At 49.3% G+C, this 26,814-nt stretch overlaps 1 protein-coding gene across 1 annotated transcript; it reads right to left on the minus strand.

Moving 5' to 3' along the window:
* Positions 1-16,546: 16,546 nt before the first annotated feature.
* LOC137525894 (uncharacterized) lies at positions 16,547-21,409 on the minus strand. The gene is made up of 2 exons (XM_068247114.1): positions 20,578-21,409; positions 16,547-17,979 (listed from the first exon to the last, which is right to left on the minus strand). Exons 1-2 carry the CDS (start codon positions 21,290-21,292, stop codon positions 17,012-17,014), a joined length of 1,683 nt encoding a protein of 560 aa, XP_068103215.1. The 5' UTR covers positions 21,293-21,409; the 3' UTR covers positions 16,547-17,011.
* Positions 21,410-26,814: the final 5,405 nt, after the last annotated feature.

The following is a 26,814-nucleotide window of genomic DNA, read 5'->3' on the forward strand; positions in this document are numbered from 1 at the left end:
GAAAGGGGCGGGGGATACTGGGCTGCAGGAAATGGGGGGGGGGGTTGAATAATTGCTGCACTTAGGGCACAGGAGGGGTTAATGGCTGCAATACTGTATGCAGTTCAGTCATTAACCCCTCCTGGTCCCCAAGTGCAGCCATTAACTTTGCTGGGTAGACTTATACTTGAGTCAATAAAAAATACCAGCTTAAGAGTGTTGAATATTGGAGTTGACTTACACACGAGGTCGTCTTGTATTTAAGTATATAGGGGTATGTATCTGGGGGGCATTTTAAACTGGTATTTGGGTAACCCAGTTGCTTAATTCTAGTATCTAGGGACACATTTGTCCTATCACAGTAGTGCAGGTTGCAGATAAAAGCTAAACTGCCTATCTGGTAGTTCTGAATTGTAGTCTTCCATTTCTTGTTGGACTGACCCCTTCCAACTTGAACAGGGATTGGGGGGGGGGGGGGGGGGGGCGCAATTTCAGTCTTTGCCATAGGCTCCGTATTACCCAGATACGCCTCTGTTTGTATGTTCTCCTTGTGTCTGCGTGGGTTTCCTCCGGGCACTCCAGTTTCCCCCCACATTCCTAAAACATACAGATAAGTTAACTGGCTTCCCCCTAATATTGTCCCTAGACTATGATACATCCATTGACTTATAACTATGGTAGGAATGAGATTGTGAGCTCCTCTGAGGGACAGTCAGTGACTCTGTACAGCGCTGCGGAAGATGCCGGCGCTACTAAAATACTAAATAACAATAATCTCTCCCTCTTCGCTCACTTCACTGTAATCCCGTCCTATTTTGCTGCAGCCTAAACTTTTCTTATTCTGGAAAGCTTTCCACTACCACCACCCCCCCCCCCCTCCTTTATGAGGTGGAAATAATGGATGAGTGGCATGAATGGCTGGCCAGGAGGGTCCGAGGAAAAAGGCCTCGCTTTCCACAAACTGACAGGTCTTTGTTTACCTCCAATGTCGAAGAGAGAAGAAAAAATACAGAAAGACTTTTATAGTGGCTGCGTGAACAGCGAGTTTAACAGATACATGTAACAATTAATGCCATTTTGCTTCGCGCTGGCCGCCGCAGTCAGGTGACCAGCACAAGAGGCTCAGTGTGTGTGTGTGTGTGAGGGGCGATTCATGGAAAGCTATGTGTGCCCCCTTTTCTACAACTCCAATCATTATCAATCAGGGGATCTATAGAGCAGGCTTCAGAAACACAGTATTCTTTCACAGGCCGGTGGTAGACGAGGTTACAAAGGCCACAAAAGGAGTTCTGTTCACCTAGAGAAATAAAAAAAAAGGCTAAAAGAAATACTCAGCGAGGGACGGAGGTACGTTGTGTATTGAGGCTTCTGTCTACAAAGATTCAAAAAATATTAGCATTTATTTTCACTGAACTTCGTAGGTGATTGGCTGCGCTTCTCATGTCCGTGCTGGGTGATGAAGTGCCGAAATTGAGTGTAAATTTGAAGCGTGTACGATGCAAATGGAACTATGCAGTGGATTGAAAGGACCGCTGACGTGACAAGAATATGGAGGCTGACATATTTTTGCTGTTTTATATAAAACCAGTTGTCTGGCAGTCCTGTAGATCTATTTGGCTGCAGTAGTGTCTGAATCACACCAGAAACAAGCATGGGGCTAATCTTGTCAGATCTGACAATAATGTCAGAAGCACTTGATCTGCTGCATGCTTGTTCAGGGCAAGACATCTGGTATTGCTTAAAGTGACCCGTAGATGAAGAAAACTGCTGTTTTTTACTTACCTGGGGATTCCTCCAGCCCCATAAGTATGGATGAGTCCCTTGCAGTCCTCCTCAGCGCCGCCGTCCTTCCGCAGTCCTTCCGCAGTTCTCCTGAAATACTCCGTTCAGCCGCATTCAACCACCGGCAAGCGGCTCAGTCGGACTCAGTCTGAGTAAGTGACAGCAGCCACTTCTGCGCTTGCGCAGAAGGTCTGTGCATGCGCAGAAGGTCCACCGCTGACGTCACTGAGCCCATTACTGGGGCTCACCGTGGCTGAACGGGAGACAGCAGGACGGCGAGGGACACATCCAGGCTTATGGGGCTGGAGGAAGCCCCGGGTAAGTAAAAAACGGCAGTTTTCTTCATCTCTGGTTCACTTTAACCACTTGGCATCCAGTCCTTGTTTCCCCCCTTATGGACCAGAGCAGTTTTTACACTTTAGCTATGTCCCAAATAAATCAGCAATAACTTTATCCCTACTTATGACACCTAAATGAAATATATATATATTTTCAAGACAAACTAGGCTTTCATTGTATGACATTTTTTTCCTCAAACACTTTTGTTCTCTATGCATTTTGATGGGGAATACGAGGAAAAAAATAGAATATACACATTCTCAGTTTTACCGATTCCAGTTTAAAAATAAAAAGTGCTACTGTCGATAAGAAACACACATTTCAATTGGCTATTTCTACAATTTATCACAAAACTTAGATTATATTCCTGTCACAATTTATGGTGAAGAGATTTGATTCTGAAATAATGCTGCAGAGTGTATATTTCACTATGAACTTAGAAAATTAAAGCATTTTTAATAGTAAAAATCAATCTCATTAGCTCAGGGAACATATATTCCCATTCACCAATTAGTGCTGCATCAGCTAGTGCCAGAAATGTGCACCGGAGCATGCCCAGTCCTGCACAGCACTGCTTCTGCTAGATGTGGCTTAGATGAAGTCACAGAGGACGTAGATATACTGTAGGGGTGGATAAAGTGGTTAAAAGGAAATACAAATGGCAGCCTCCATGTCCTTCTCGCTTCAGTTGTCCTTTAAAGTTTACGCTTCCGTGTACATCCACATACCCCGAAACAGGAAGTGACCCCAAGCGCGCATCGCTTACTGTTTGGCCCAATGCCAGATGGGCATGTTTTTGGTGATGTGGCGAGGCTGCCGCACCACCAGTTTGCAGTGTGAAACCGGCCTCAGAGCCAGGGCCGGATTTAGGCCAAGGCCACCCAGGCCATGGCCTAGGGCACCACAGGAGCAAGGGCACCAAAGCAGCAGGCTAAACTGGTGCAGCATTTGCAAGCTTGCAAATGGTGCAATGCAGGGAGATCAGGTGAGCACCTGACCGCGGTACTCTGCTGCTAGCCGCTAGTTTGCATTGTGTCCAGTGGCTATGGACTTGGGCAGTAATGGAGACGGAAAGAAAGAGGAAGCTTCTACACTGGAGATGTGCTGATGGCTGCTGCAGTGTGGAGCCAAGCTGGCCACCCATACTGAAGAGGGGTGGGAAAAGGAGGGATTAAGGGAGTCATCTGGCTACCTATACTGGAGGGAAAGGGGGAGGTGTCATCTGGCTACCTATACTGGGGGGGGGGGGAAAGTCATCAGGCTACCTATATTGGAAGGAAACGGGGGAGGAGTCATCTGGCTACCTATACTGGGGGGGTCATCAGGCTACCTATACTGGAGGGAAGGGGGAGGAGTCATCTGGCTACCTATACTGGGGGGTCATCAGGCTACCTATGCTAGAGGGAAGGGGGGAGGGGTAATTTGGCTACCTATACTGGAGGGAAGGGGGAGGGGTCATTTCGCTACCTATACTGAAGGGGGGCTGGTGACAGTGGCCTTGGGCGGTAAAGAGTATAAATCTGGCCCTGCTCAGAGCAGGTTCCTCCCTGACAGGACAGTTAGTTTTTATGCAACAACAATGTATGTGTGCAACCACAGAGCTATACCTGCACATTTGGCAAAAGTTAGGTTTTATATATATAGATTACGTATAAAAGTTATATATAAAACGGTTCTGTTGCCATCCTTACCCAAGCCTTATGTGGGAAATGGGCGGCCCTGTGTTTAAAACTCCCTTCCCACTCATTCAGCTCTGTAGTCTAATATGCGGCCCAATAGCCATCAGACTAGATTGCTCATGAGACTCTAGGAACATGACATGAGCCACTATGCTGCTAGGGCTGGTGCACATAGGGCCGGGCCGAGGCATAGGCTGGAGAGGCTCCAGCCTCAGGGCGCAGTGTAGGAGGGGGCGCACAATTCATTCAGCTGGCATTCTTAATTGTGTATGAAGCAGAAAGAAATAAGAAAAGGGGATACATAGCAGTGACTGCAAGCCAGATAACTAGATATTAAGGTGTTGGGGAGGTTGTGGGCCCTGTGGCGCCTCTTAGTCTAATAGCAATCAGTGTGTGACGGCTGGGGTGGCAGGGATGGAAGGGCGCACTTTGGTGTCTCAGCCTTGGGTGCTGGAGGACCTTGGCCCGGCTCTGGACACCAAGGTTCTGAGTGTTGCTGGTGGAAAACTGCTTGGCTAATGTATTTCAATAGGATTGTGCACACCAGAGAGGCTCGTTTTAGTCCCAAACACAAGCTCGGGTCCTGCAGCATTTTTCAGATTTCTGAGGCGTTTCTGCCTCAATGTAAAGTATAGGAAAGTGGAAAGCCGCTCTGAAAAGCGCTAGAGCAGAACGGTTTTCCAGGCATTTTTGTTACAGAAGCTGTTCAGTAACAGCGTTACTGTAACAAAATATAAAATCTGCTACACAAAATGCTCCAAAAAACACTAGGCATGTTTAGAAAACCTCTCTAAACAGGGCCGGGCCGAGGCAGAGGCTGGAGAGGCTCCAGCCTCAGGGCGCAATGTAGGAGGGGGTGCACAATTCATTCAGCTATCATTCCCAATAGTGTTTGAAGCAGAAATAAATAAGAAAAGGGGATACGTGACAGTGACTGCAACCCAGATACTAGAGATTAAGGTGCTGGGGAGGTTTGGGGCCCCGGGGCACCTCTTAGTCTAATAGCAATCAGTGTGTGACGGCTGGGGTGGGAGGAATGGGGGCGCACTTTGCTGTCTCAGCCTTGGGTGCTGAAGGACCTTGTCCCAGCTCTGTCTTTAAACATGCCTAGAATCGCTCTGAAAATCTGCTTCAAAAACCTCTAGCGTTTTGCGGATCTGCTAGAGGTTTTTGGTGTGCACCGGACCCTAGAGAGTAGATTTATGACATCAGGGGCATAACAATAGACCCTGCAAGGGATGCAGCCGCAGGGGAGCCTAGAAGCCACGGGGGGGGGGGGGGGGGGGGCTGTCCTGAGAGACAGACAACTAAGGGCACAGAGAAAAAACTTTCTGCTCTTTGCACAATTGTTCTAATGACTACATCTGCTCAGCCACTGATAAGGAGTCATACAAAGTTTTGCAGACAAATCCACCCTGTATGTATTTAGAGTGTTTAGCCTGTCTAATTCACCCTCACTGGTGACTAATCACAACTGTAATTTGATCTCTCAGCTGTGTCAGCTGGCTGCTTTGGCAAAGCAGCCAGTTTTTAAACAGGATGTTAACCCTATGTTTGCTTCCATGAAAGCAGGAAGTAGACACACTGCAGATTTATTGCAGGATTTATGTCAGCTGTAACAAATACATGTTTTTCTTTAAAGGTTATTATGCTGGTGCTTATCTTTTAGAGCACACAGGAAGTTCTGAGTTCAGGTCTGCTTCAGAAGCTGAGCAAAGAGAGAACATTCATCGGATTCACATGCGAGGGAGAAGCTGTCATTTACCAACAATCTATCAGCGCTGCTCTGCCTTTCGTAGGATATTTCCTAAAACACAGCGGAGCCAAAGCCTGGATAATTTATGGCATTCTTCCAATGGAGGTGGCAGGAAAATTTATGGAACACCAAATATAGCCGTCCAGGCATTCCTTTGAAAGTAATGGAGGAATTTGCGTTTGTGAAATCGGCTGAAGATGTCTCTTGCTGTTTTTTGAAGGGAGTTGTGTTACTTGTCCAGAAAGCCATGGATTGGTTAGATTCAGGTCTGTGAGCAGTGTGTGGGCGGGCTGTCAATAGATCCCCCTCTGATCAGATTCAGGGCCCGTTTCCACTGTTGCGACGCCATTTCGCCGGCATCCCCACGCTTGTAAAAACGCATGCGGATGCGTTTTCGCACGCGTTTTTACCCGCGATTTCGCGTGCGATTTCGCATGGCAGGGTGCCATGCGAAATTAACCATGACTCTGCCAGGGCAAAATAACATTGCAAAAGGTGCGAAATCGCACGTGAATCGCGGGTAAAAACGCATGTAAAAAACGCATGCGTTTTTCCTATTAAATACATTAGCAGCGATTCGCATGGATTCCCGACGCAGGCAAATTCTGTGGGTCCCGTCGTGCAGATTTGGCCCGCCGCCAAATCGCTCCCGCACGCCGCACATATGGAAACAGCCCCGGCCACTTCAATGTACCAAGCGAATCCGCATGTCGGCGCCGCATGCGGATTCGCTATGGTGGAAACGAGCCCTCAATGTATCTGATGGTCGATCTGGTGGCAGATAGAGAGGTGTATGGCTACCGTAACGTTTCAGCTCTCTCAGTTACAGTACTTAGGCATTAGATCTGAAAAAGAATTATTCCTTTTACTCAGAAATCAGGATTTACCATAAGGCAGTGTAGGCACGAGCCTACAGGCGCCTGATGATGGAGAGCTGGCTCACTCCGCTCCCCGAGCGCCTCCCTCCCTCCTTCCCTATGCAGAGTCCCGAGCACAGCGTTAAAGAGGAACTTCAGCCTAAACAAACATACTGTCATTAAGTTACATTAGTTATGTTAATTAAAATAGGTAATATAATCTCTTACCCACCTTGTTTTGAAAGAACAGGCAAAGGTTTGTGATTTCATGAGGGCAGCCATCTTTTTGGTTGAAAGAAGGTGACAGGGAGCATGAGACACAACTGTCCTGTGTCCTGATCACCCCTCCCAGTTGCTAGGCAACGTGGATAACAACATAGGAAATACCATCATGCTTTGCACAGCATCAGGGCAAAAAAAGCCCGGGCAGTTTTCTTTGATGGGGCGGAGCTTAGCTAAAAATGCAGCTAAAAATGAGACTTCTATAAGAAAAACAAAGTTTTGATGCTGTGAAACTGTTAAAGAGAGTCTGAAGCAAGAATAAATCTCGCTTCAGACCTCATAGATAGCAGGGGCATGTGTGCCCCTGCTAAAATGCCGCTATCCCGCGGCTTAACGGGGGTCCCTTACCCCCCCCAAATCCCCTCCGTACAGCGGGGGAGCGCTTCCGCATTGGGGCAGGGCTAACCGCCGCAGCCCTGCCCCACGCGGGTCTGTCAGCCCTTCTTCACTGAAAGGGGCGGGGGAGAGGTGGCGATGCGCGTCTGATAGACGGCGCTGAGAGGCAGGACTGCAGCCGCTAGCCCTGCCTCCAGGAAGAGAATTTTACGACCAAGTTTGCAACCAACTTTTGCGGGGGTGGGTTTGGGGGTGAAGGGACCCCCGTTAAGCCGCGGGATAGCGGCGTTTTAGCAGGGGCACACATGCCCCTGCTAACACGGAGCTCTGAAGCGAGATTTATTCTCGCTTCAGAGTCTCTTTAAAGAAACAACAAGCCTTTTCAGTTCTGCTGAGTAGATTTTTAGTCTGGAGGTCCACTTTAAGGAGACGTTACTCTCCCGGCTCTCTGAATTCCCATGACAAGATATTCCCTTCGGTCAGGGGCACCTCTAATACTGAGGGTACCTATGGCTTCCTAATGCTAAGGGACATCTGTTGCCGTGTAAGGGAACTAAGTAGGAAGTGACATCTGGGACAACCAGCAAACTTGCAATGTATTTCGGTAGGCGTTTGTAGGGTCATGGAGGGCAGAGTCTTGGGTGTCAGGACATCTATGCCTATAGGCTCCTGTGAGGTAAATCCAGGCCTGCTTTTACTGGCTAACCAGGGCAGTTTCTAGTCTAAATTGCACACAGGGCGAGGGTGTAAAAATTGTGCGCCCTTCCCCCCACCCTTGTGGACTCGCGAACCCTAAATCTTTAGGGACAGTCAAACAGCCTCAGGTCACAAGTAGATCTGCCTACTTACTAGTGACCAGCCGCTCATCCAGGAGGTAGCAGGGAAGCCGACACACTGACAGCCTGCAGTACCGCTACAGGACATCAGGTGTCATCACGCGGTGGTGACGTGATGATATCTTGAAGTCTGACGCAGGCAGCCCAGGAGGAGTCAAGGAAGGTGATCGCGTTGGTGTTCTTCTTTCTTCTTCCATTTGGCTGCACTACGCGTCACCTGCTCCCTAGCGGTTATGTCCTTCTGCCGGCGCCCCCTTCTTCTACTTGCCGGTCTGCGCCCAGGGTGGTCGCCCTGCCCACACTGCCCAAAAAACAGCCCTGTGGCTAACATTTAGGTTTCACATTTGTGCAGTGCGATTGTCCTGTGGCAGAAGAGCCCGGGGCCAAGACTATTGCAGCACACTACTCCGCCATACACATTATCCTGCGGCAGAACATGCTAACAGGGTAATATGAATAGCTCCGCCTCCTGCTCAGGGTGTGAGCGGATGCATTGGTGCCGTTTACACTGAGTGCTGTGTTTGTGGCCCCACCCATCTGCCGGTACTTCCGCAGTTTTTCTCGCCATCCCAGAGAACAGGAAGCATGAAGCTTCCTGTTGGTTTGCAGAAACAAAACAGAACAAAAACCCCATGTGAATCCTACTTACTAACAGAGAGGATTCTCATTGGTCCAAATGAACAAATTAAATTTTTTCTGTTGCAGGAGGATTTCCATTGATTCTTTAGCAAAGCAACAAGAAACCCTATACTTCCTGATCAGCGGGACAAACATGAATGGGACAAGCCAGGATGGCAGCGCCAAATGTCTATGGGACAGGTAGCCTTTTTCATGCGGCGGTAAGCCTAGTGGGAACAGACAGTACCCATTCTTCCCATAGGTTTGCATTGCATCTAATTCCTAATTGCGTTTGGCGGTTTGCATCGCTTAAAAATGCAGCAGGTCAGCAGTTGTGCATTTGCATCCTGTCTGACAGTGTAAGTGCATCCTTTTGAAATCAAAGGATCATTGGCGTACCTAGGAAATTTGACGCCCGGTGCTGATAATTTACAGACAACCTCCCCCCCCCCCCCCCCCCCAAAAAAAAAACAACAACAGCCAAAAAACAGCCAATGTTTTTGCTGGTAGGGTTTATGGGTTAGGGTGCTGAGTGTGTCGCTGCAAATTTTGGGGGATTTGGGGGAAAAAGGAGTTATCAGGATGTGGTTGGAGCTAACTGATCAAGTGATTGGGAGCGTTTGTACTGGGCTTTTACCGTCGTTTGCGCGAACGCGGCATTCCGATTTTTCCTGGCGTTTGAAGCAACCCTGGACGCTACATGTAGCGTCCTGGGACGGTTAACCACCGCGGCTAATGTCTCCCTGTGGGCCCGAAAAATAGGGATGCTCATTCGGATTCCGCGGAAATGCAATTTCCAAAATTCCGATCGGAAATTGCATTTCTGCATCGGAATGCGGAAATCGGTAATGCAAGTGTGTTAGGCGGATCTCCGCCGGAAATCGCGGAAATTTCCGCCGGAAATCACGGAAATTCCGCCCGACTTTAACATCGATTTTCTCAAAAACTATAAGGTCTTTTTGAAAACTTTTTTTTGCATCTTGTTCAGGACATTCTGTTTAATAAACCCTGAAAATATGGTGTTTCTAGGACTTACGGAGGCTTTGCTATTAACCGCTAAAGTCGGCGGATTTTTACTGTAATGTAAAATGCAGAAAATCTGCATCTGCCTATTTTCCGCATTTACATTACAGTAAAAATCCGCCGACTTTAGCGGTTAATAGCAAAGCCCCGGTAAGTCCTAGCAACACCAAATTTTCAGGGTTTATTGAACAGAATCTCCTGAACAAGATACAAAAAAGAGTTTTCAAAAAGACCTTATAGTTTTTGAGAAAATCGATGTTAAAGTCGGGCAGAATTTCCGCGATTTCCGGCGGAAATTCCGGATTGGAATGCGGAAATTGGTAGTGGAAAGCGGAATCGGTATTTGGCAATGGCGGAATGCGGATTTACCGTGGAATCGGAAATTGGCATTTCCGACCATCCCTACCGAAAAACGGCAACTGCAACTGAAAGCCCCAGAAAGTTGCTGAAAGCCCGAATGCAACACCAATGAGACACTGCTGAACGCAATGCCGCTGAAAGCCGGGCAGACGTCCATGTGAACCAGCCCTTATGCTGTTAAAAGAAGCCATTGAAATCTGAAAAGAGGAAAGGGTCATGGGGAAGACAACAGGGTGGGAGGGGGAGCTGGGAAAAGAGAAGATTACCTGCATTCAAGCTAATCTAAATTGCCTGGAACTTGCTTCTCTGCTCACTACAGAAGTCGACTGTCAGCATCGGTATCACTGGCATATGCAACAGCAGACTGCCCTGAATTATTGATTTATTACTCTAATCAGGATAAGTATTCAATAGTGTAGTGCACTCTGGTATTACAGCAGCCATTGCACATGGCTACTAATGACAGGCAACGTCTGACGCACTAAACACATTCTGCCACCTCTCCCTGCTAATGTCCCAGCTGCAGCACAGAAATCATTCTCTCTACTCACCCTGCTGCTCTGCACATTCACTCAATGCAGGCTGTATGTAGTGAGCGAGGAGACACATTGCCCATGGGACAGGCAGGGGTAGGGGTGCTACATCTAGTGCTGGAAGTACTACAGTCCCCTGCACCGCCTGCTGTAATTTTCCAGAATGTTGCCCAAGCTATGAGAAAAGGTCCCAGGTGGAAGAACACAGTGGCTGAGCACCACAGCAGCACCCCTAGCCATGGCTACACCCGATGCTGTGAGCACCTGCAGCCCTACGGTAGGTATGCCACTGCAAAGGATGTATTTACCATCCATTTTTGTTTTTAACTGCGTTGCGTTAAACGCAGTGTTTTCCCTTTAGTGTGAACGGGCCCTTATGCAGTTCACCACTGTGAGCCCAGCCTACTCTCTATAAAGCTAAAATCTTGTGCCTTCGTGTAGTCGCTACAAACAGCCCCCGCTCTGTTTATTAGTTACAGGCGGGCCCTGTCATTTATGATAACAGTTTATACAAATGTCAGGATGATGTGTTCTTAATGAGATATTTGTTTGTACTTTTTAAAGGTTGTTTTAATAACATTTGTAAGGTTTTTTTTTTTTATACTTTTGACCAGTGATTGCTGGGGGCTTTACGCTTATATGAGTCAACTGGTAGAACTTTCCCCGCAATACTCCACAGCTCTGAGCTTGTATAGGTTTTTTCAGGGCTGGACCGAGGTAGAGGTGAAAGAGGCTCCACCAGCCTCAGAGCGCAGTGCAAGAGGGGGCGCACAACTCACTCAGCTACCGCACATAATCGAATACAGGTTGACCTCGTGTTTAAGTCGACTCCAATATCCAACCCTCTTAAGCTGGAATTTTTTATTGCCTCAAGTATAAGTCTACCTAGCAAAGTTAATGGCTGCGCTTGGGGCTCAGCAGGGGTTAATGACGGCACTGCATGCAGTATTGCAGCCATTAACTCCTCATGTCCCTTAAGTGCAGCCAATACCTCCTCCAGGCCCCCAAGTGCTGCAATTATTCTATCCCTTTTATGCAGCCCATTATCCCCCCCCCCCCCCCCCCCAACCCTTCCCTTGTTAATTGTTTCAGCAATGATATTTAGACCTGTGTTTTCTTAGCATTTCTTTCACAAACTATCACCGCAAGGTAAATAGCTTCAAATGGGAATGTCACTATTAGTATACACACTACTCAGTGTGCTCAGTGTGTCCCGCGACCCGTGTATAAGTCGGTCCCTATACTCAGACCTAAATTTCTAGACTTATACTTGAGTATACACAGTATAATTCCCCTATTGTGTTTGAAGTCGAGAGAAATAAGAAAAGGGGATACTTGGCAGAGACTGCAAGCCAGATAACTAGAGATTAAGATGTTGGGGTGCCTCTTAGTCTAACAGCAATCAGTGTGTGATGCATTTGCAGCTATATCATGTGTTTATCTTAAATCATTTTACTCGGTTCAGGTACCGGAGGCGGCACAGGAGGCAGGAGGAGCTGATAATACAAAGAGGCATGTTCCCTGCTGCAGGACATGCCTCTGTGTGTCCCTGTTCCGCTCTTTGCCCCCCCCCCCCCCCCCAGCACCGCCCTATAACCCCTGAAATTGCCGACTTGCAGCATGTCGACGTCTTGAAGGGGTAGGGGTGGAAAAGTTCTCCCTGCTAAACGTAAAGCTTCTGGAAAGCTTCCGCAGCTGCCATTGGGCAGCTCTAACTCTCCCTGGCCACTCCCCCTGCCACTGTCGTGACCCCAGGGATAACGAAACCTAAAGTAATTTGGATCAGCTGTAACAAAGAAATGTTTTTCTGTAAATGTTATTATGCTGTTGCTTATCTTTTAGAGCAGAGAGGAAGTTCTGAGTTCGGATTCACTTTAAGGTGCCCATACATCTAACGATGTTGAAAGCGCCGATTCAAGGTCCAATGAGGCCCCGGGGGAAACCTGGGGGATCCCCTCAGCAAACTCAGCACCCTCCCGCCCAGGCCCCCCGAATCAGCAGCCTCCCCCAATCTCCTCCCTTGTTATTTTTCTTTTAATGTTATTATGCTGTTGCTTATATTTTAGAGAGGAAGTTCTGAGTTCAGGTCCCCTTTAAGAAGACGTAGGGCCAGTGCACACCAAAAACCTCTAGCGTGTCCGCAAAAACTAGCGGTTTTTGAAGCGGTTTTTCAAAACGATTCTAGGGGCTTGATTCACTAACCAGGGCTAACTCTGTTAGCACGGCTGTGAAAAACCCATTTTTCGCGTGTAGTCGCATTGCGCGCCGAAAACATTGCATCGCATGCAAAGTTCAATAGCATGCGACTTTTTAGGGGCATAGGATGCAACATTTCCAGGGCACTGGGGGCCACGTTTCACGCGAAGGCGAATTAGTGCGCGAAGGGTGCGACGTGGACGTCGCACCGCGTGACATTTTCGGCGCACAGCGCACAATCTCTGGGCGTGCTAACTGCATAGCACCCTAGTTAGCATGCCCAAACCCTTTAGGCGTGCTAACTAGGTTATCACCAGTTAGTGAATCGAGCCCTAGGCATGTTTAGAGAGATTTTGTAAACTTGCCTAGCGGTTTTCCACTTTCGTATACTTAACATTGAGGCAGAAACTCCTCAGAAACCCGCAAAAAATGCTGCAGGACCCGAGTTTGCGTTTGGGGAAAAATACGCATCGCTCTGGTGTGCATCATCCCATTCACATTCATAAGCGCCCCTCCCCCTCCCGCAAGCATTTAAAAAAATGTTTAGAACCACTCTTCTGGTGAGCACCAGCCCTAGGAGGTGAAAGAGTTAACAGAACGTATTTAGTAGCTTCTTGTTTTAACACAAAAGCCCCATTTTTCCATCAGGCAGGAGCTGTTTCTAAACCTGGTCGCCAAACACAACACCCCATCTGCGAATCGCCTTCCCCACTCCGCAGCAAACGGCGGCATCGGAATTATTAAAGTCTAGCGTTGTAAAACCTTACTGCGATGGAAATGCTGCCAGAGGCGGTTTTATTGCACATATGTAACATCCTAAATGGAAATCACCTGCGAGCGGAATACGGAGAGAGCCGGCGGATAGTAAGAGCCGCTGATATTCTGATAAACAGGAATTTCCAAAGATGCGGCTCCAGTAATAAAATCCATGCAGGAAACAACTGCACCTATGCTAAAGCAACACTCCGCTCACTCTAAAGGGAACCGAAGTGAGAGATATATGGGGGCTGCCAGATTCCTTTCCTGTTAAAGCGGACCTAAACTCAGAACTTCCTCGCTGCTCTAAAAGATAAGCAACAGCATAATAACCTTTTTACAGCTGATACAAATCCTGCAATAAATCTGCAGTGTGTCTACTTCCCTCTTTCATGGAAGCAGAAATAGGGTTCACATCCTGGGCTTGATGCACAAAGCGGTGCGAATTGCGGCAAAGTCCACGATCGGCACTTCACGTGCTAACTGTTTAGCACACCCGTGCTAAAAAGTTAGCACCGCTTTGTGAATCAAGCCCCCTGTGTTTACAAATTAGCTGCTCTGACGAGGCAGCCAGCTGACGCGGCTAAGAGATCAAATTACAACTTTTGCTTAGTCACAGATGAGGGGGGATAAGACAGGCTAAACTCTCTAAATACATACAGGGTGCATTTCTCTGTTTTTCTTCTGTCCTGTGCAAGAGTTCAGGTCCATTTTAAACAATACCGGTTGCCTGGCAGTCCTTCTGATAATTCTGGCATCAGTCGCGTCTGAATCACACACAAGCATGTTGTTAATCTTGACAGATTTTTGTCAGAAGCATCCCATCTGCATGCTTGTTAAGGCTCTGAAGCCTCCCAAAAACCCTGTTTTACTTCACAGCCCTTTTTAGAATGAATGCCCTAGCTGAAACGCCGCATCCCCACGGCCGAACCCTCAGTTAAAACCCCCCTAATCCTGGGGCAAAAATCCACAACTTTCCAAGTCCTGGATTTTGCTGCCCGGGGGAGGCAGAGCTTTGGGCTTTCCAATCAATCAATCTGCAGTTTGGGCAGTCCAATCAATCAGTGTTTGTCAGTGCGTCATTTTTCAATGACTGAGAGGGGCGAGGAGGGGCGGAGATCAGCGGGGATTGACGCAAGTAGAGGCAGAGCTACTGCCCAAAGCTCTGCCTCTACCCGGAAGGAGCCCCAAATCTTCCCCTGGGGATTTCGGGGGGATTAATTGAGAGTTCAGCTGCGGGAATGCAGCGTTTCAGGTAGGGAATTAATGCTAAAAAGGACTGTAAAGTAAAAACAGTGTTTTTGGGAGGCTAATCGGTCCAATGCTTTCAAGTTGTTTGAATGGGCTAAAATTACTGATTTGCGGTAATGTGGTATTCCCGCAGAAATCCGATTTCCGTTTTCTGATCAGAAATGCCGATTTACGATCGGAAATTCCAAATGAGCACCCCAATCTATTGAGAATCGGTATGAAGTGTATAGGCGGGCAGCAGACCTCTCTCTGAATAAATTCGATCAGATCAGAGCGAGATCTGTCTCATGGTCGATGTGCTCATACATTTCCTTTACGGAGAAAGGATATTAACTGCGGTTCAGCTGTTTATTTACCGGTCTCCCTGGTGTACTGGCATCCACGCCCCATCTCCAGAGATGATGACAATATACATGATAGAATAATACCCGGCTTAGATTTATGTGCGGCACCTGTCGTGGTAATTTGCCAACGAAGAGGATCATGAAAAGATAAATTACCAGGAAGGCAGCTCCAATTTTTTTTTTGTATGCTCAATATATAACTCGGAAGTGCAGAAGGTTGGATGGCCTGGAGGCTGTATTAATGCGGAATTTGGTGAGTCGGTAATTAGGCTCTGCTGGTAATGAGTCTGAAGGTTGGGACGGGAAGGATACCGGCATCTGTTAAACATTCTACATTTTATCCATGATAGAGGTATAGCTTATACCCTTAAAACCTTGAACCCCCAATTACCCCCCACCCTGCCCTCTTAACACTACAAAAAACACACGGACTACCTCGGCATTTGGATAAATTAAGGCCAAAGCAGCCCATTTATTTAACACCACCAAAGTAAACAAAAACATAGAAAACATCTTAAATTAACGTTTCCAAGAGAGCTGAGGTAAGGGGTCCGGAGGTACCTCTAAAAACAAAAGCTTGAACCTGGCATGCAGCCTTGTGACCGGCCCCCACCGCGTTCGCCGGTTCGGGGACAGCTGCATGCCCACCTGGTTGGTAATCACCGACGATCCGTAACCCTCCGGAATTTGCCCTGCGGCAAATCCCCCGACAAATAGATCCCACCTCCGGAGCCCCCTACCCCTCCGGCTGCAATGACAGAAAACTCCACCTAAAGAAAAGAACACAGTAACATGACAGGGAGGGAGGGAGGGAGCTTCTCTCCTACGCACGCTGAGAGGGCCAGACTCCGCCCCTTTCTTTTATTAACTTTTCTCCACCCCCCTTGACAGCTCCAAAGCCCGGGAACCCCTGCTCCTCCCCACCCAAAACTTAACCCTTTCCCACCAGTAAAGCTACCCTATCATGTGGGGGCCCTGCACACTCCGCTGCACTACAGTTCCCGGCCCCATTCTTGATAGAGGTATAGCTTATACCCTTAAAACCTTGAACCCCCAATTACCCCCCACCCTGCCCTCTTAACACTACAAAAAACACACGGACTACCTCGGCATTTGGATAAATTAAGGCCAAAGCAGCCCATTTATTTAACACCACCAAAGTAAACAAAAACATAGAAAACATCTTAAATTAACGTTTCCAAGAGAGCTGAGGTAAGGGGTCCGGAGGTACCTCTAAAAACAAAAGCTTGAACCTGGCATGCAGCCTTGTGACCGGCCCCCACCGCGTTCGCCGGTTCGGGGACAGCTGCATGCCCACCTGGTTGGTAATCACCGACGATCCGTAACCCTCCGGAATTTGCCCTGCGGCAAATCCCCCGACAAATAGATCCCACCTCCGGAGCCCCCTACCCCTCCACCACAAGCTGGCATGACTCCTTATGCCTGCGAGGCCCCCAACCTCAAGGCTCTCTCAATCCCTTCTTCAATTCCTAGGGCCCAAAGATCCGTCCCAATTGCATTTAAGTGCACTCCGTCCCTCCTCAAAAATAGGAGAATGTCCTCCTCTAATTCCCTATGTCTGATGGCCGGGCCCCCATTCCTAATCACGTACTTGGACACCTCCTTGTTGAGTTTTACCCTGGCCTTGTTGATTTTTTGAACCGACCGGGCCAATCTCCACGTGGTGCGAGCCACCACGTCCGACCATACTACAATCGTGCTGGGAAAAAACGACCTGATCCTTAAAAAGTCGAATTTAATATCTTTACAAATGACCCTGGTGGATCTGGAAGCCAGATCATTGCCCCCCACGTGCAGGACCAATATATCAGGGGCTCTGTCGAGCCTAGCAAACCTGTGTAACTCGGGTAGGACCCTTGACCAGACCATCCCCGGGAAACCTAGCCACCTGATACAAACCTGGTCTCGCGGAAAGCCAAGCTGCCGACCTTCCGGTCTCATGTCGGCCCGTTTGGCTCCCCATGCAACATAAGAATGTCCAAGTATCCAGACCAGGGTCTGCGCACCTGAAATGAACAAAACAAACTACAGAATGCTAATCCACAAAAAACCCCGGCCCTAACCTAAACTAAATGTGGGCGGATATAGGACCTAAACCTGACAGACTCCCATCTCCCAATTTTTTTAATCACCTCTTCACTCAACCCCCATCGCGATGCTTCAGTAGCTGCCCCGATTCTAAAAGAGTGGGAGGCAAACTCGGCCGGGGGGAAACCGATAAACGCCAAACACTTTCGAAATATGGCCGTGAATTGAAATCTGGTCAGAGGGATACCATCCGCATGCGCTAAGAAGGCTGTAGCTCCTGGGGGTCTAATTGCCATAAACGACTCAACCGCAGCCCGCGGGCAGAGAGGGCCACCTATGCGGAACAGGGAGACCGAACGTCCCTTGCTTGCCTGGTCCGTTTTTGAACGCCTAAGCAATATGCTAACCGAATCCTCCTGTACCGCGACGTCCGGGGCCAGGATGCCTCCCACTCTGTGCTTATTTGGGCTAACCAGCTCGCCTACTCTAAATGCTCCGAAAAAGGACAGGGTGAATGCAGTCTTAAATAAACTAGCCTCGTATTCCGATGCGCAGAGGCAGCTGAGGGCTCCCACCAGTTTACCCAACAGTTCAAATGTTACCGGGCGCCTGGAATCTCGTTGCACCCCACCCGCTCTGTAACCCTTCAATGCCTGCCTGACCCTGAAATCTTTCGTTACATCCTGAAACCCTCGTAACTTAAACCAGAAAGCCAGCGCTGCAACCTTTTTATTCATGGCCGACACTGACACACCTTCCGAGTAACTGTTTCCCACAAAATACAATAATAAACCAAGCCTGTCATCGTCAGAATGACAGCCTCCCACCTGGGTCATCAAGGCGTCCCACGTGTTCCATACAGCCGTGTACGCCGCCCATGATGATTCCGAAAGGGATCTGCTGATCAACTGGGAGACCGCCCGAATGGAACTCCCCACATCGACACTGGACAGGGCACCCCACACTCCTCCGCCATTGGGGCCGCCGCCCGGAACCTGTCCCACTGGAATCGAGACAACGCGTCAGCGATGACATTCTCAACCCCAGGAATGTGCACAGCAAAAACATATATGTTCAAACGCAAGCACTCCAACACCAACTGCCGCATCAAACATATAACAGGGGGGGACGACGCAGAGAAGTGGTTAATCGCTTCCACTACTCCCATATTATCGCAGTTAATCCTGATGCGCCTGTTGGACAGTTGACGCCCCCACAAACGCACCGCTACCACGATAGGGAACAATTCTAGCAGGACCAGATTAGATGTAAACCCCGCCTCCACCCACGATTCATCCCAATGGGCAGCGCACCACTTACCCGCCAGGAATGCACCGAAACCGTGTGCTCCAGAAGCGTCAGTGAAGAGTTCCAAATCAAAGTTGCTCACCACCTCCTGTAACCAAAGAGATCTCCCGTTGAAGTCGCTCAGAAAAACAGACCACACTCGCAGGTCTGCTCGCAACTCCGCATTCAGACGAATGCGATGGTGCGGCGCGGTTTTTCCTGCTGTTGCCAAGGACAAGCGCCTGCAGAATATCCGCCCCATGGGCATAATTCTGCAGGCGAAATTCAATTTACCTAACAAGGATTGCATTTCTCTCAATGTGAGTTTCTTGGCCAGGATTACCGACGCAATCGTGTCCTTCAAATCAGTCACCTTGTCATCTGGCAAACGACATTCCATCCTTAGGGTGTCAATGGTGATACCCAAGAATTTCAGGGATGTCGTCGGGCCCTCCGTTTTTTCTTCCGCGAGAGGGATCCCGAATCGCCCGCATGCGTGTCGCATAGTGGCCAGCGCATACGCGCAATCAGGGGAACCCGCCGGTCCCATAAAGAGGAAGTCATCAAGGTAATGGATGATCGACTGTACATCTGACATGTCTCTCACCACCCACTCCAGGAAACCAGCAAATTTCTCGAAGTACGCGCATGAGATGGAGCAACCCATAGGGAGGCATTTGTCCACAAAATACTCACCCTTCCAGACGCAACCGAGCAAGCGGAAACTTTCCGGGTGGACAGGTAGCAATCTAAAAGCTGCTTCGATGTCCGTTTTGGCTAACAAGGAACCAATACCCAAGCGTCTAACCCACCCCAAGGCCACGTCGAACGATGTGTATACCACGGACACCTCTGCGTCCGCGATCCCATCATTCACCGAAAAACCCCGCGGGAATGACAAGTGGTGTATCATCCGAAAGGCCCCTGGCTCCTTCTTTGGTACCACCCCCAATGGGGATACTACCAAATTCTCCAAAGGACAGTTAGAGAAAGGGCCCGCAAGGCGACCCGCCGCTATCTCCTTTTCTATCTTGCAGGTAACTACCTCTGGGAGCTCGTTAGCAGATTTTAAGTTCCTAACTGGCCCGCGGGCTGGCAACTGACAACAACTCGGAATAACAAAACCAACGCTAAAACCCTTACGCAAAAATTCTGCCACCTCTGGCCTCGGATATCTATTTAGGAACGGCTCCATCTCGTGCAGCTTCACTGGCGTCGTCCCTCTTTGAAGTAAAGTCGAAGGACTTTCCCTTCTTTTTAAAGCATCTTGTCGCAGCATGTGACCCCCCGCAGCCGGAACACTCATGCTTGAATCGGCACGAGTGTCCAAAACGGCAGGATCCTTCGTTGAACTGCCAACAGACACCTTTTCCTTTCTCGGTCCGCTGTCCGGCTGTTGTTGCGCCTCCGGTCTGACCGAGAAAGGACTGTGGTCCCCTTGTCGGGATCATCAAGCGCATCCATGAGTGAATGTCCTGGTGATCCCAACGCACTGCGGGTCTAACTGCCTTACTTTGCCGGAAGAGCTCGTCGTACCGCAACCATGCATTGCCGCCGTACGACCGTTGTGCCTCACCGATCGAATCCATATACCCGAACAATGCCGAGCAATGTTCCGGCTGTCTCTCCCCGATGACACTTGCCAAAATTGAGAACGCTTGGAACCAGTTTTGGAAAGTGCGCGGTATCAAGCGATAGCGCCGTTCCTCCTCCCTCTTTTTCTCGTCTGGCTTTCCCTTGTCTAAGTTAAACTTTTCTAGTGGCAGGAGTGAGAAAATCTCCACATACTCACCCCTCCATATGCGCTCTTTCACCTCCAGTTTTAAATGCGACCCTAGCCGCCCAATAAAGCACACATACATCTCAGCGTGCGCAGCATCTGCCAAGCGCACCATCCCGGTGTCCCCCGATACAGCTGACCCACCTACAGGCATAACCGCTGGAACCTGCAATCCGTCCTGTCCCGGGGGCACCCCCCCCAATGTGTTAACCACCCCAGCGTATTGCTGCCCAGGTGGGGGGGACGCCAGCGCAAGACCTGGGGTTGCAATCGTGAGGGCAGGGGGGCTGAGGGTCGCAACGACCTGTGGAGCCGACTGAGGAAGTGGGGACCATACCCCAGCTGGAGGGGACGATACACTAGGTGCAGAGTCCCCCCTGGTTCCCTCAAAGCCTGGTTCTACCTCTGAGTGTGCCTGACGCGGGCGCCCTGCCAGCGGCAAGGCTCCCAAATGCCCACCTCCCCCTGCACCCTGTAACCCCCCAACCGCCCCCAACAACCAATTGGCAATTGTGATAAGGGGATTGGCCTCACCTGGCTGCGCCGGACCGGCGTCCTGTACAGCCGTCAGTCCTGATCCTGTCGCCTCTGGTATCTCCTCCCCGGCCAGCGATTCAACCTCTGATGCCGATCCCGGTTCCAGGCTGGGGATGGGGTGTGCGGTGCTGCGGGTGTCCTCTTGCTGCCCAGATCTGCTGTTGCTCCCGGAAGCTCCCCTTTGGCTCTGTTTTCTGGAGGGCCCGGCTGACCCCCCCTTCTTCTTTTGCTTGGCGGAACTCTTGCCCCCCTTACTTGGAGCCTGGGCCGCCGCCGTGTCCTGGGCAGAGGCGGCGCCCGTCGTGGCAGTGTTCGTGCGCTGGGCCTGCTTGGCCCGCTGAGCAGAGCGGGTACCAAGGGCCGTGTTGGATCCGGAAGATGTCGCCGGCGGTGCGGAGGCCTCGGTTGCGGATGTCGCACCGCCGGAAGAGCCCCGTCCTGCATGCGGATTCCTCCCAGCTGCCCCGCTAGCTGATGCGGATGCCCGCTTAGCGGGGGGGGCTGGAGGGTCCCCGTGGGGGCTCCCGTTGCGTCTCTGTCTGGCGTGGGGGTCTGGGCTAAGCCGCTCGGGCGGCCTGGACTTCCTCTTCGCCCCCGCAGGCTGACTGGATGTGCTGGGGGCCATGGCTGCCAGCTGTACCTGGACCCAGGTCGGACCCCTGGTCGTCGCCTCCTCCCTGACTCGAGCCAGCAAGTCCTCCAATCCTTCCATCTTGGCAGGGAAACAGCGAGGTAGGCAGCGGGCAGACAGCAGACAGCACACAGCTTCTCTCAGCTTCTCTCCTACGCACGCTGAGAGGGCCAGACTCCGCCCCTTTCTTTTATTAACTTTTCTCCACCCCCCTTGACAGCTCCAAAGCCCGGGAACCCCTGCTCCTCCCCACCCAAAACTTAACCCTTTCCCACCAGTAAAGCTACCCTATCATGTGGGGGCCCTGCACACTCCGCTGCACTACAGTTCCCGGCCCCATTCTTTCTTCTGGATGAACTTTAACCCCTCCCATGCTACTAAATCCAACCTCTCTCCTGTGCGCAATCCATCATATTGCTCATATGTTCCTAGGATTTGCACGTGGCCTGACGTGTTTACATGATGCGCTGCAACACATGTCCGTGTGGAGCACACGGTTATTAATGAATGATCTGTCGTGAGTTATCAATCTCAACAACATCCTCTGGAGGCCAAGAGAAGAAATATAGATGTACGGAAACACTGAATGAAAAAGAGGAGAATTACAGTAGCCCAATAAAAAATGCTGAACTTTAATTTGAAGTATGGAATTCAAAAACATCAGGCAAAAGAGTGGGTGTAAGGAAAGTTATGCATTTTTTTGACACTTGTCAGAGACCTTCCATTATTCCAGAGCCCACTACAGTCTTTTCCAGTGTCCATCAAAGTGTGTCCTAGCTTTGAAGTCTTCTCCAGACTGTGTCCTTGCTTTCAAGTGTTCATCAAAGTGAGTCCTCTCATGCATGTCCCAACTAGAGATGGCCCGAACTGTTCGCCGGCGAACGGTTCCCGGCGAACATCAGTGGTTCGTGATCGCGGAGAACCACGGACTTTTGCGGAAGTTCGATTCGCCCCCATAGTGCATCATTAGGGTCAACTTTGACCCTCTACATCACAGTCAGCAGGCACATTGTAGCCAATCAGGCTACACTCCCTCCTGGAGCCCCACCCCCCTTATAAAAGGCAGGCAGCCTCAGGCATTGGACTCACTCGTGTGCCTGCAGTAATTAGAGAAGGGAGAGGTTGCTGCAGAGACATTAGGGAAAGCTTAGTTAGGCTCTTGTAGGCTTGTTAGCTTGCTCCTTGCTGGTTGGTATTGCTAAAAAAAAGCACCCCACAACAGCTCTTTGGAGAGCTATTGTTGTTCTTGTGATCTATTTTTTTTTGTGTGTGTGGCCCACTTGCATTATATACAGCCCTGTCAGTCAGTCGCAGCTGGTCTTTGGCACCTTAATTCCTACTGTGCCACTGCCAGGCCCAGCACATTCAGTGACTACCTGTGTGTGTGACAGGCAGCGGCACATTTGAAATCCCATTCACTGCATCTGTTCACTGTTCAGTGTACCTTCCTACCTATACCTACGTGAGCACAGGCATTGTTAATACCACCAGTCATTGCACCTGTCATTGCAGTCCATGTGTGTGTGTGACAGGCAGCTGCACATTTGTAATCCCAATCACTGCACCTGTTCACTGTTTAGTGCACCTACCTACATATACCTACGTGAGCGCAGGCATTGCTAATACCACCAGTCATTGCACCTGTTCAGGGTACCTGTGTGTGTGTGTGTGACAGCAGCTGCACATTTGTAATACCAGTCACTGCAACCTGTTCAATGCAGCTGTGTAACCGCACATTGTTGTACCAGCAGTCACTGCATACCCGTTCACTGCACCTGTGTAACCGTACATTGTATTAGTCAATTCAGTGCATAACTTTCACTTCATCCCCCCCATATGGACAAAATAAAAGGCAGAGCCAGAGGCAGGCCTCCTGGCAGGTCTGTTCGAGGTCGTTCTGTCATGATTTTGTGCGGCCCTCGACCAAAGTACAGTGTTCAGAAGAAGGCACGTGCCATCAACCCCCAATATTGTCAGGACGTAGTTGACTATTTAACACAGAACACCTCATCTTTCTCAGCTTCTGCCCTGATTCTGGCACCCCACTTAACACTCAGTCGGCCGCCACCACCAAAGTGCCATCACCCCATGGCTCAGCAGTGTGGACATTTTCTTGTGTGTCTGCCTCAGATGAGAGCAATGCCATCTGTACTCCCTGCCACGGCAAATTGAGCCGTGGAAAGACCAAGACCCGCGTAGGGACAACTACCTTACGAAGGCACATGATTGCAAAGCACAAACTGCAGTGAAATGACCACCTGAGGAAAAGCAGCACACAAAAGCAAAGCCACACACCACAGTGGAAGATACCAGGCCACAATTTTTTCTCAAAAAAGGCGATACCTAAACTGTACCGTGATGTTGAAAGACAAGTGGTGACATCTCTGGCACACAGCGTTGGGTCAAGGGTCCATCTGACCACGAATGCCTGGTCTGCAAAGCACGATCAGGCCTGCCCGAAGACTAAGTAAGTCCCCACACACAGCATCTCTGCCTGCATGCCGTGTGACTGCCTGCCCCAAGACTAAGTCAGTCCCCCCACACAGCATATCTGCCTGCAGGCTGCTTGACCGCCTTCTCCGCCACCACCAACAGGGTCCAGGTGGATTCCTGAATTTTTAAGCCCGTTGCTAGCAGCGGCCGCTATAATAATTTTTCTGGTGCGTTTACATGCCTGCCTAATTTTTCTGGCTGCACTGCAGCTGCAACAACAAAACAAAAGGCATGTACATTCAAGATAATAAGGTCGTTGCTTCATTCAAATACGATCAGCTGGACAGTAACTGTTCTGTCATTGAGCTACCTCAGCCCAACGACCATAGGCCTCCTGGCAGGTCTGTTCGAGGTCGTTCTGTCGTGATTTTGTGTGGCCCTCGACCAAAGTACAGTGTTCAGAAGAAGGCAGGTGCCATCAACCCCCAATATTGTCAGGACGTAGTTGACTATTTAACACAGAACACCTCATCTTTCTCAGCTTCTGCTCTGATTCTGGCACTGAACTTAACACTCAGTCGGCCGCCACCACCAAAGTGCCATCACCCCATGGCTCAGCGGTGTGGACATTTTTTTTTGTGTGTCTGCCTCAGATGAGAGCAATGCCATCTGTACTCTCTGCCACGGCAAATTGAGCCGTGGAAAGACCAAGACCCGCGTAGGGACAACTACCTTACGAAGGCACATGATTACAAAGCACAAACTGCAGTGGTATGACCACCTGAGGAAAAGCAGCACACAAAAGCAAAGCCACACACCACAGTGGAAGATACCAGGCCACAATTTTTTCTCAAAAAAGGCGATACCTAAACTGTACCGTGATGTTGAAAGACAAGTGGTAACATCTCTGGCACACAGCGTTGGGTCAAGGGTCCATCTGACCACGAATGCCTGGTCTGCAAAGCACAATCAGGCCTGCCCGAAGACTAAGTAAGTCCCCACACACAGCATCTCTGCCTGCATGCCGTGTGACTGCCTGCCCCAAGATTAAATAGGTCCCCACACAGCATCTCTGCCTGCAGGCCGCTTGACCGCCTTCTCCGCCACCACCAACAGGGTCCAGGTGGATTCCTGAATTTTTAAGCCCGTTGCTAGCAGCGGCCGCTATAATAATTTTTCTGGTGCGTGTACATGCCTGCTTCATTTTTCTGGCTGCACTGCAGCTGCAACAACAAAACAAAAGGCATGTACATCCAAGATAATAAGGTCGTTGCTTCATTCAAATACGATCAGCTGGACAGTAACTGTTCTGTCATTGAGCTACCTCAGCCCAACGACCATATGGGCTTGAAAACCGCCATGGCTTGCACTCTGGCCATGGTGCGCACCAGTCCAGCATGGCCGTCACTACACAAACAGCTGTTTGCGGTGTGTTACACAGTGAGTTTGGTCTGCCAGTGTGAAGCAGTACTCTAATTACACTCCCTGATTGATGTATACACATGCAAGATGTTTTAAAGCACTTTAGGCCTCCAATTTAGCATGCAATGTGATTTCTGCCCTTAAAACGCTGCTTTGCGTCAAATCCAGATTTTTCCCCGGGACTTTTGGCGCGTATCCCACTCATCCATGCAAAAACTCAGATGTTAGACACCTTGAAACATCTTTTCCATCACTTTTGTGGCCAGCATAAATGTTTCTAGTTTTCAAAGTTCGCCTCCCCATTAAAGTCTATTGTGGTTCGCGAAAGTTCGCAAGTTCGCGAACCTAAAATCGGAGGTTTGGGCCATCTCTAGTCCCAACTTCTAATGGTTCACCAAAGTCTGTCTTAGCTTCTCTGTCCATCAAAATGCACTGCAGTCCCTCAGAATGTGTCCTAGCTTTCATTGCTCCACCAAAGTTTGCCTCAGCTTCACAGGGTCTGTAAACGTGTGTCTCAGTTTCCCATACTTCACCAAAGTGTCTCTCAGCCTCAGTCCCTCAGCCTCCCTTTATCAAATAATGCCTCCGTTTTTCAGCAGTCCTGAAAGCTTTGTGGGGAGCTGGTAATCCTTCTTTCTTGAGGAATCCAGCACCACCAAATCAGCCATGAACTTCTATTCATTTATAGGAGTAAGAGCAGTAATAGGTAAAATAAGATCAAATCATAAATAATTGTTCAAAATGTAGGCGCCAGATAAGGATATAATAGTTAAAAAACATTTGGGGAGGGGGGTAGTGGTGGACTTACCTCCCACAAGTAGACACACAATCAGTTATTCACTGAAAAATATCTTTATTCAAATAGACTCCAGAGTGATAGCAACGCGTTTCACAGGTTACATCCCGCTTCATCAGGCAGTATGTGGAGTTTGTAAAGATCCAGACCAGGTATGAGCGCCTCCGTCTTTACAAGCTCCATATACTGCCTGATGAAGCAGAATGTAACCCGTGACTTACCTTGTGGGAGGTAAGTCCACCACTCCCCCCCCCCCCTTTAAAACATTTTTTAACTATTTTATTCTTATCTGGTGCCTTCTTTTTGAACAATTGTTTATTCTGAGTGTCCACCCTTGGTGGAGGGGTGTTACCCCCTTTTCTTCTAAATCTACAGAGAGCGACATTTTTAACCCGAGTGGGGTCGGGTGTAATCTCCCCACCTGCCTACTGAGTGGTTACTAGAGGTATCCCATTCCTTTGTAACTCTTTTGAGCAATTGGTTTGACATATTGCACTATTGGGGCTCTCGATCTGCTTTGTTTTTCAAGATCATAGCATAGCATTCTCGTTTACTCCTCCACACCATCCACAACCCTCCATGGAATTAGCCTTATTGCCTGTGCCACAACCCTAATCTAAAAGTAAGCATTTAATTTACTGAGTATCTTTAAAGAGACTCCGTAACAAAAATTGCATCCTGTTTTTTATCATCCTACAAGTTCAAAAAGCTATTCTAATGTGTTCTGGCTTACTGCAGCACTTTATACTATCACTGTCACTGTAATACATCAATGTATCTTTCCCCTGTCAGACTTGTCAGCCTGTGTCTGGAAGGCTGCCAAGTTCTTTAGTGTTGTGGTTCTGCTATGAACTCCCCCTTCCAGGCCTCTCTATGCACACTTCCTGTGTGTTATTTAGGATTAGAGCAGCTTCTCTCTTCTCTCTCATCTTTTACAAGCTGGATAAATCGT

Source organism: Hyperolius riggenbachi, chromosome 7 (assembly GCF_040937935.1).
Source record: "Hyperolius riggenbachi isolate aHypRig1 chromosome 7, aHypRig1.pri, whole genome shotgun sequence".
NCBI classification, from domain to species: Eukaryota; Metazoa; Chordata; class Amphibia; order Anura; family Hyperoliidae; genus Hyperolius; species Hyperolius riggenbachi.

Excerpts from the sequence above, each read along its gene's own strand:
- LOC137525894 (XM_068247114.1), bottom strand. The coding sequence starts at position 21,292 with ATGGAAGGATTGGAGGACTTGCTGGCTCGAGTCAGGGAGGAGGCGACG. Across the intron at positions 17,980-20,577 it reads CGCCGGTCCGGCGCAGCCAG|TGGGACAGGTTCCGGGCGGC; the intron begins GTGAGGCCAATC and ends TCTCGATTCCAG.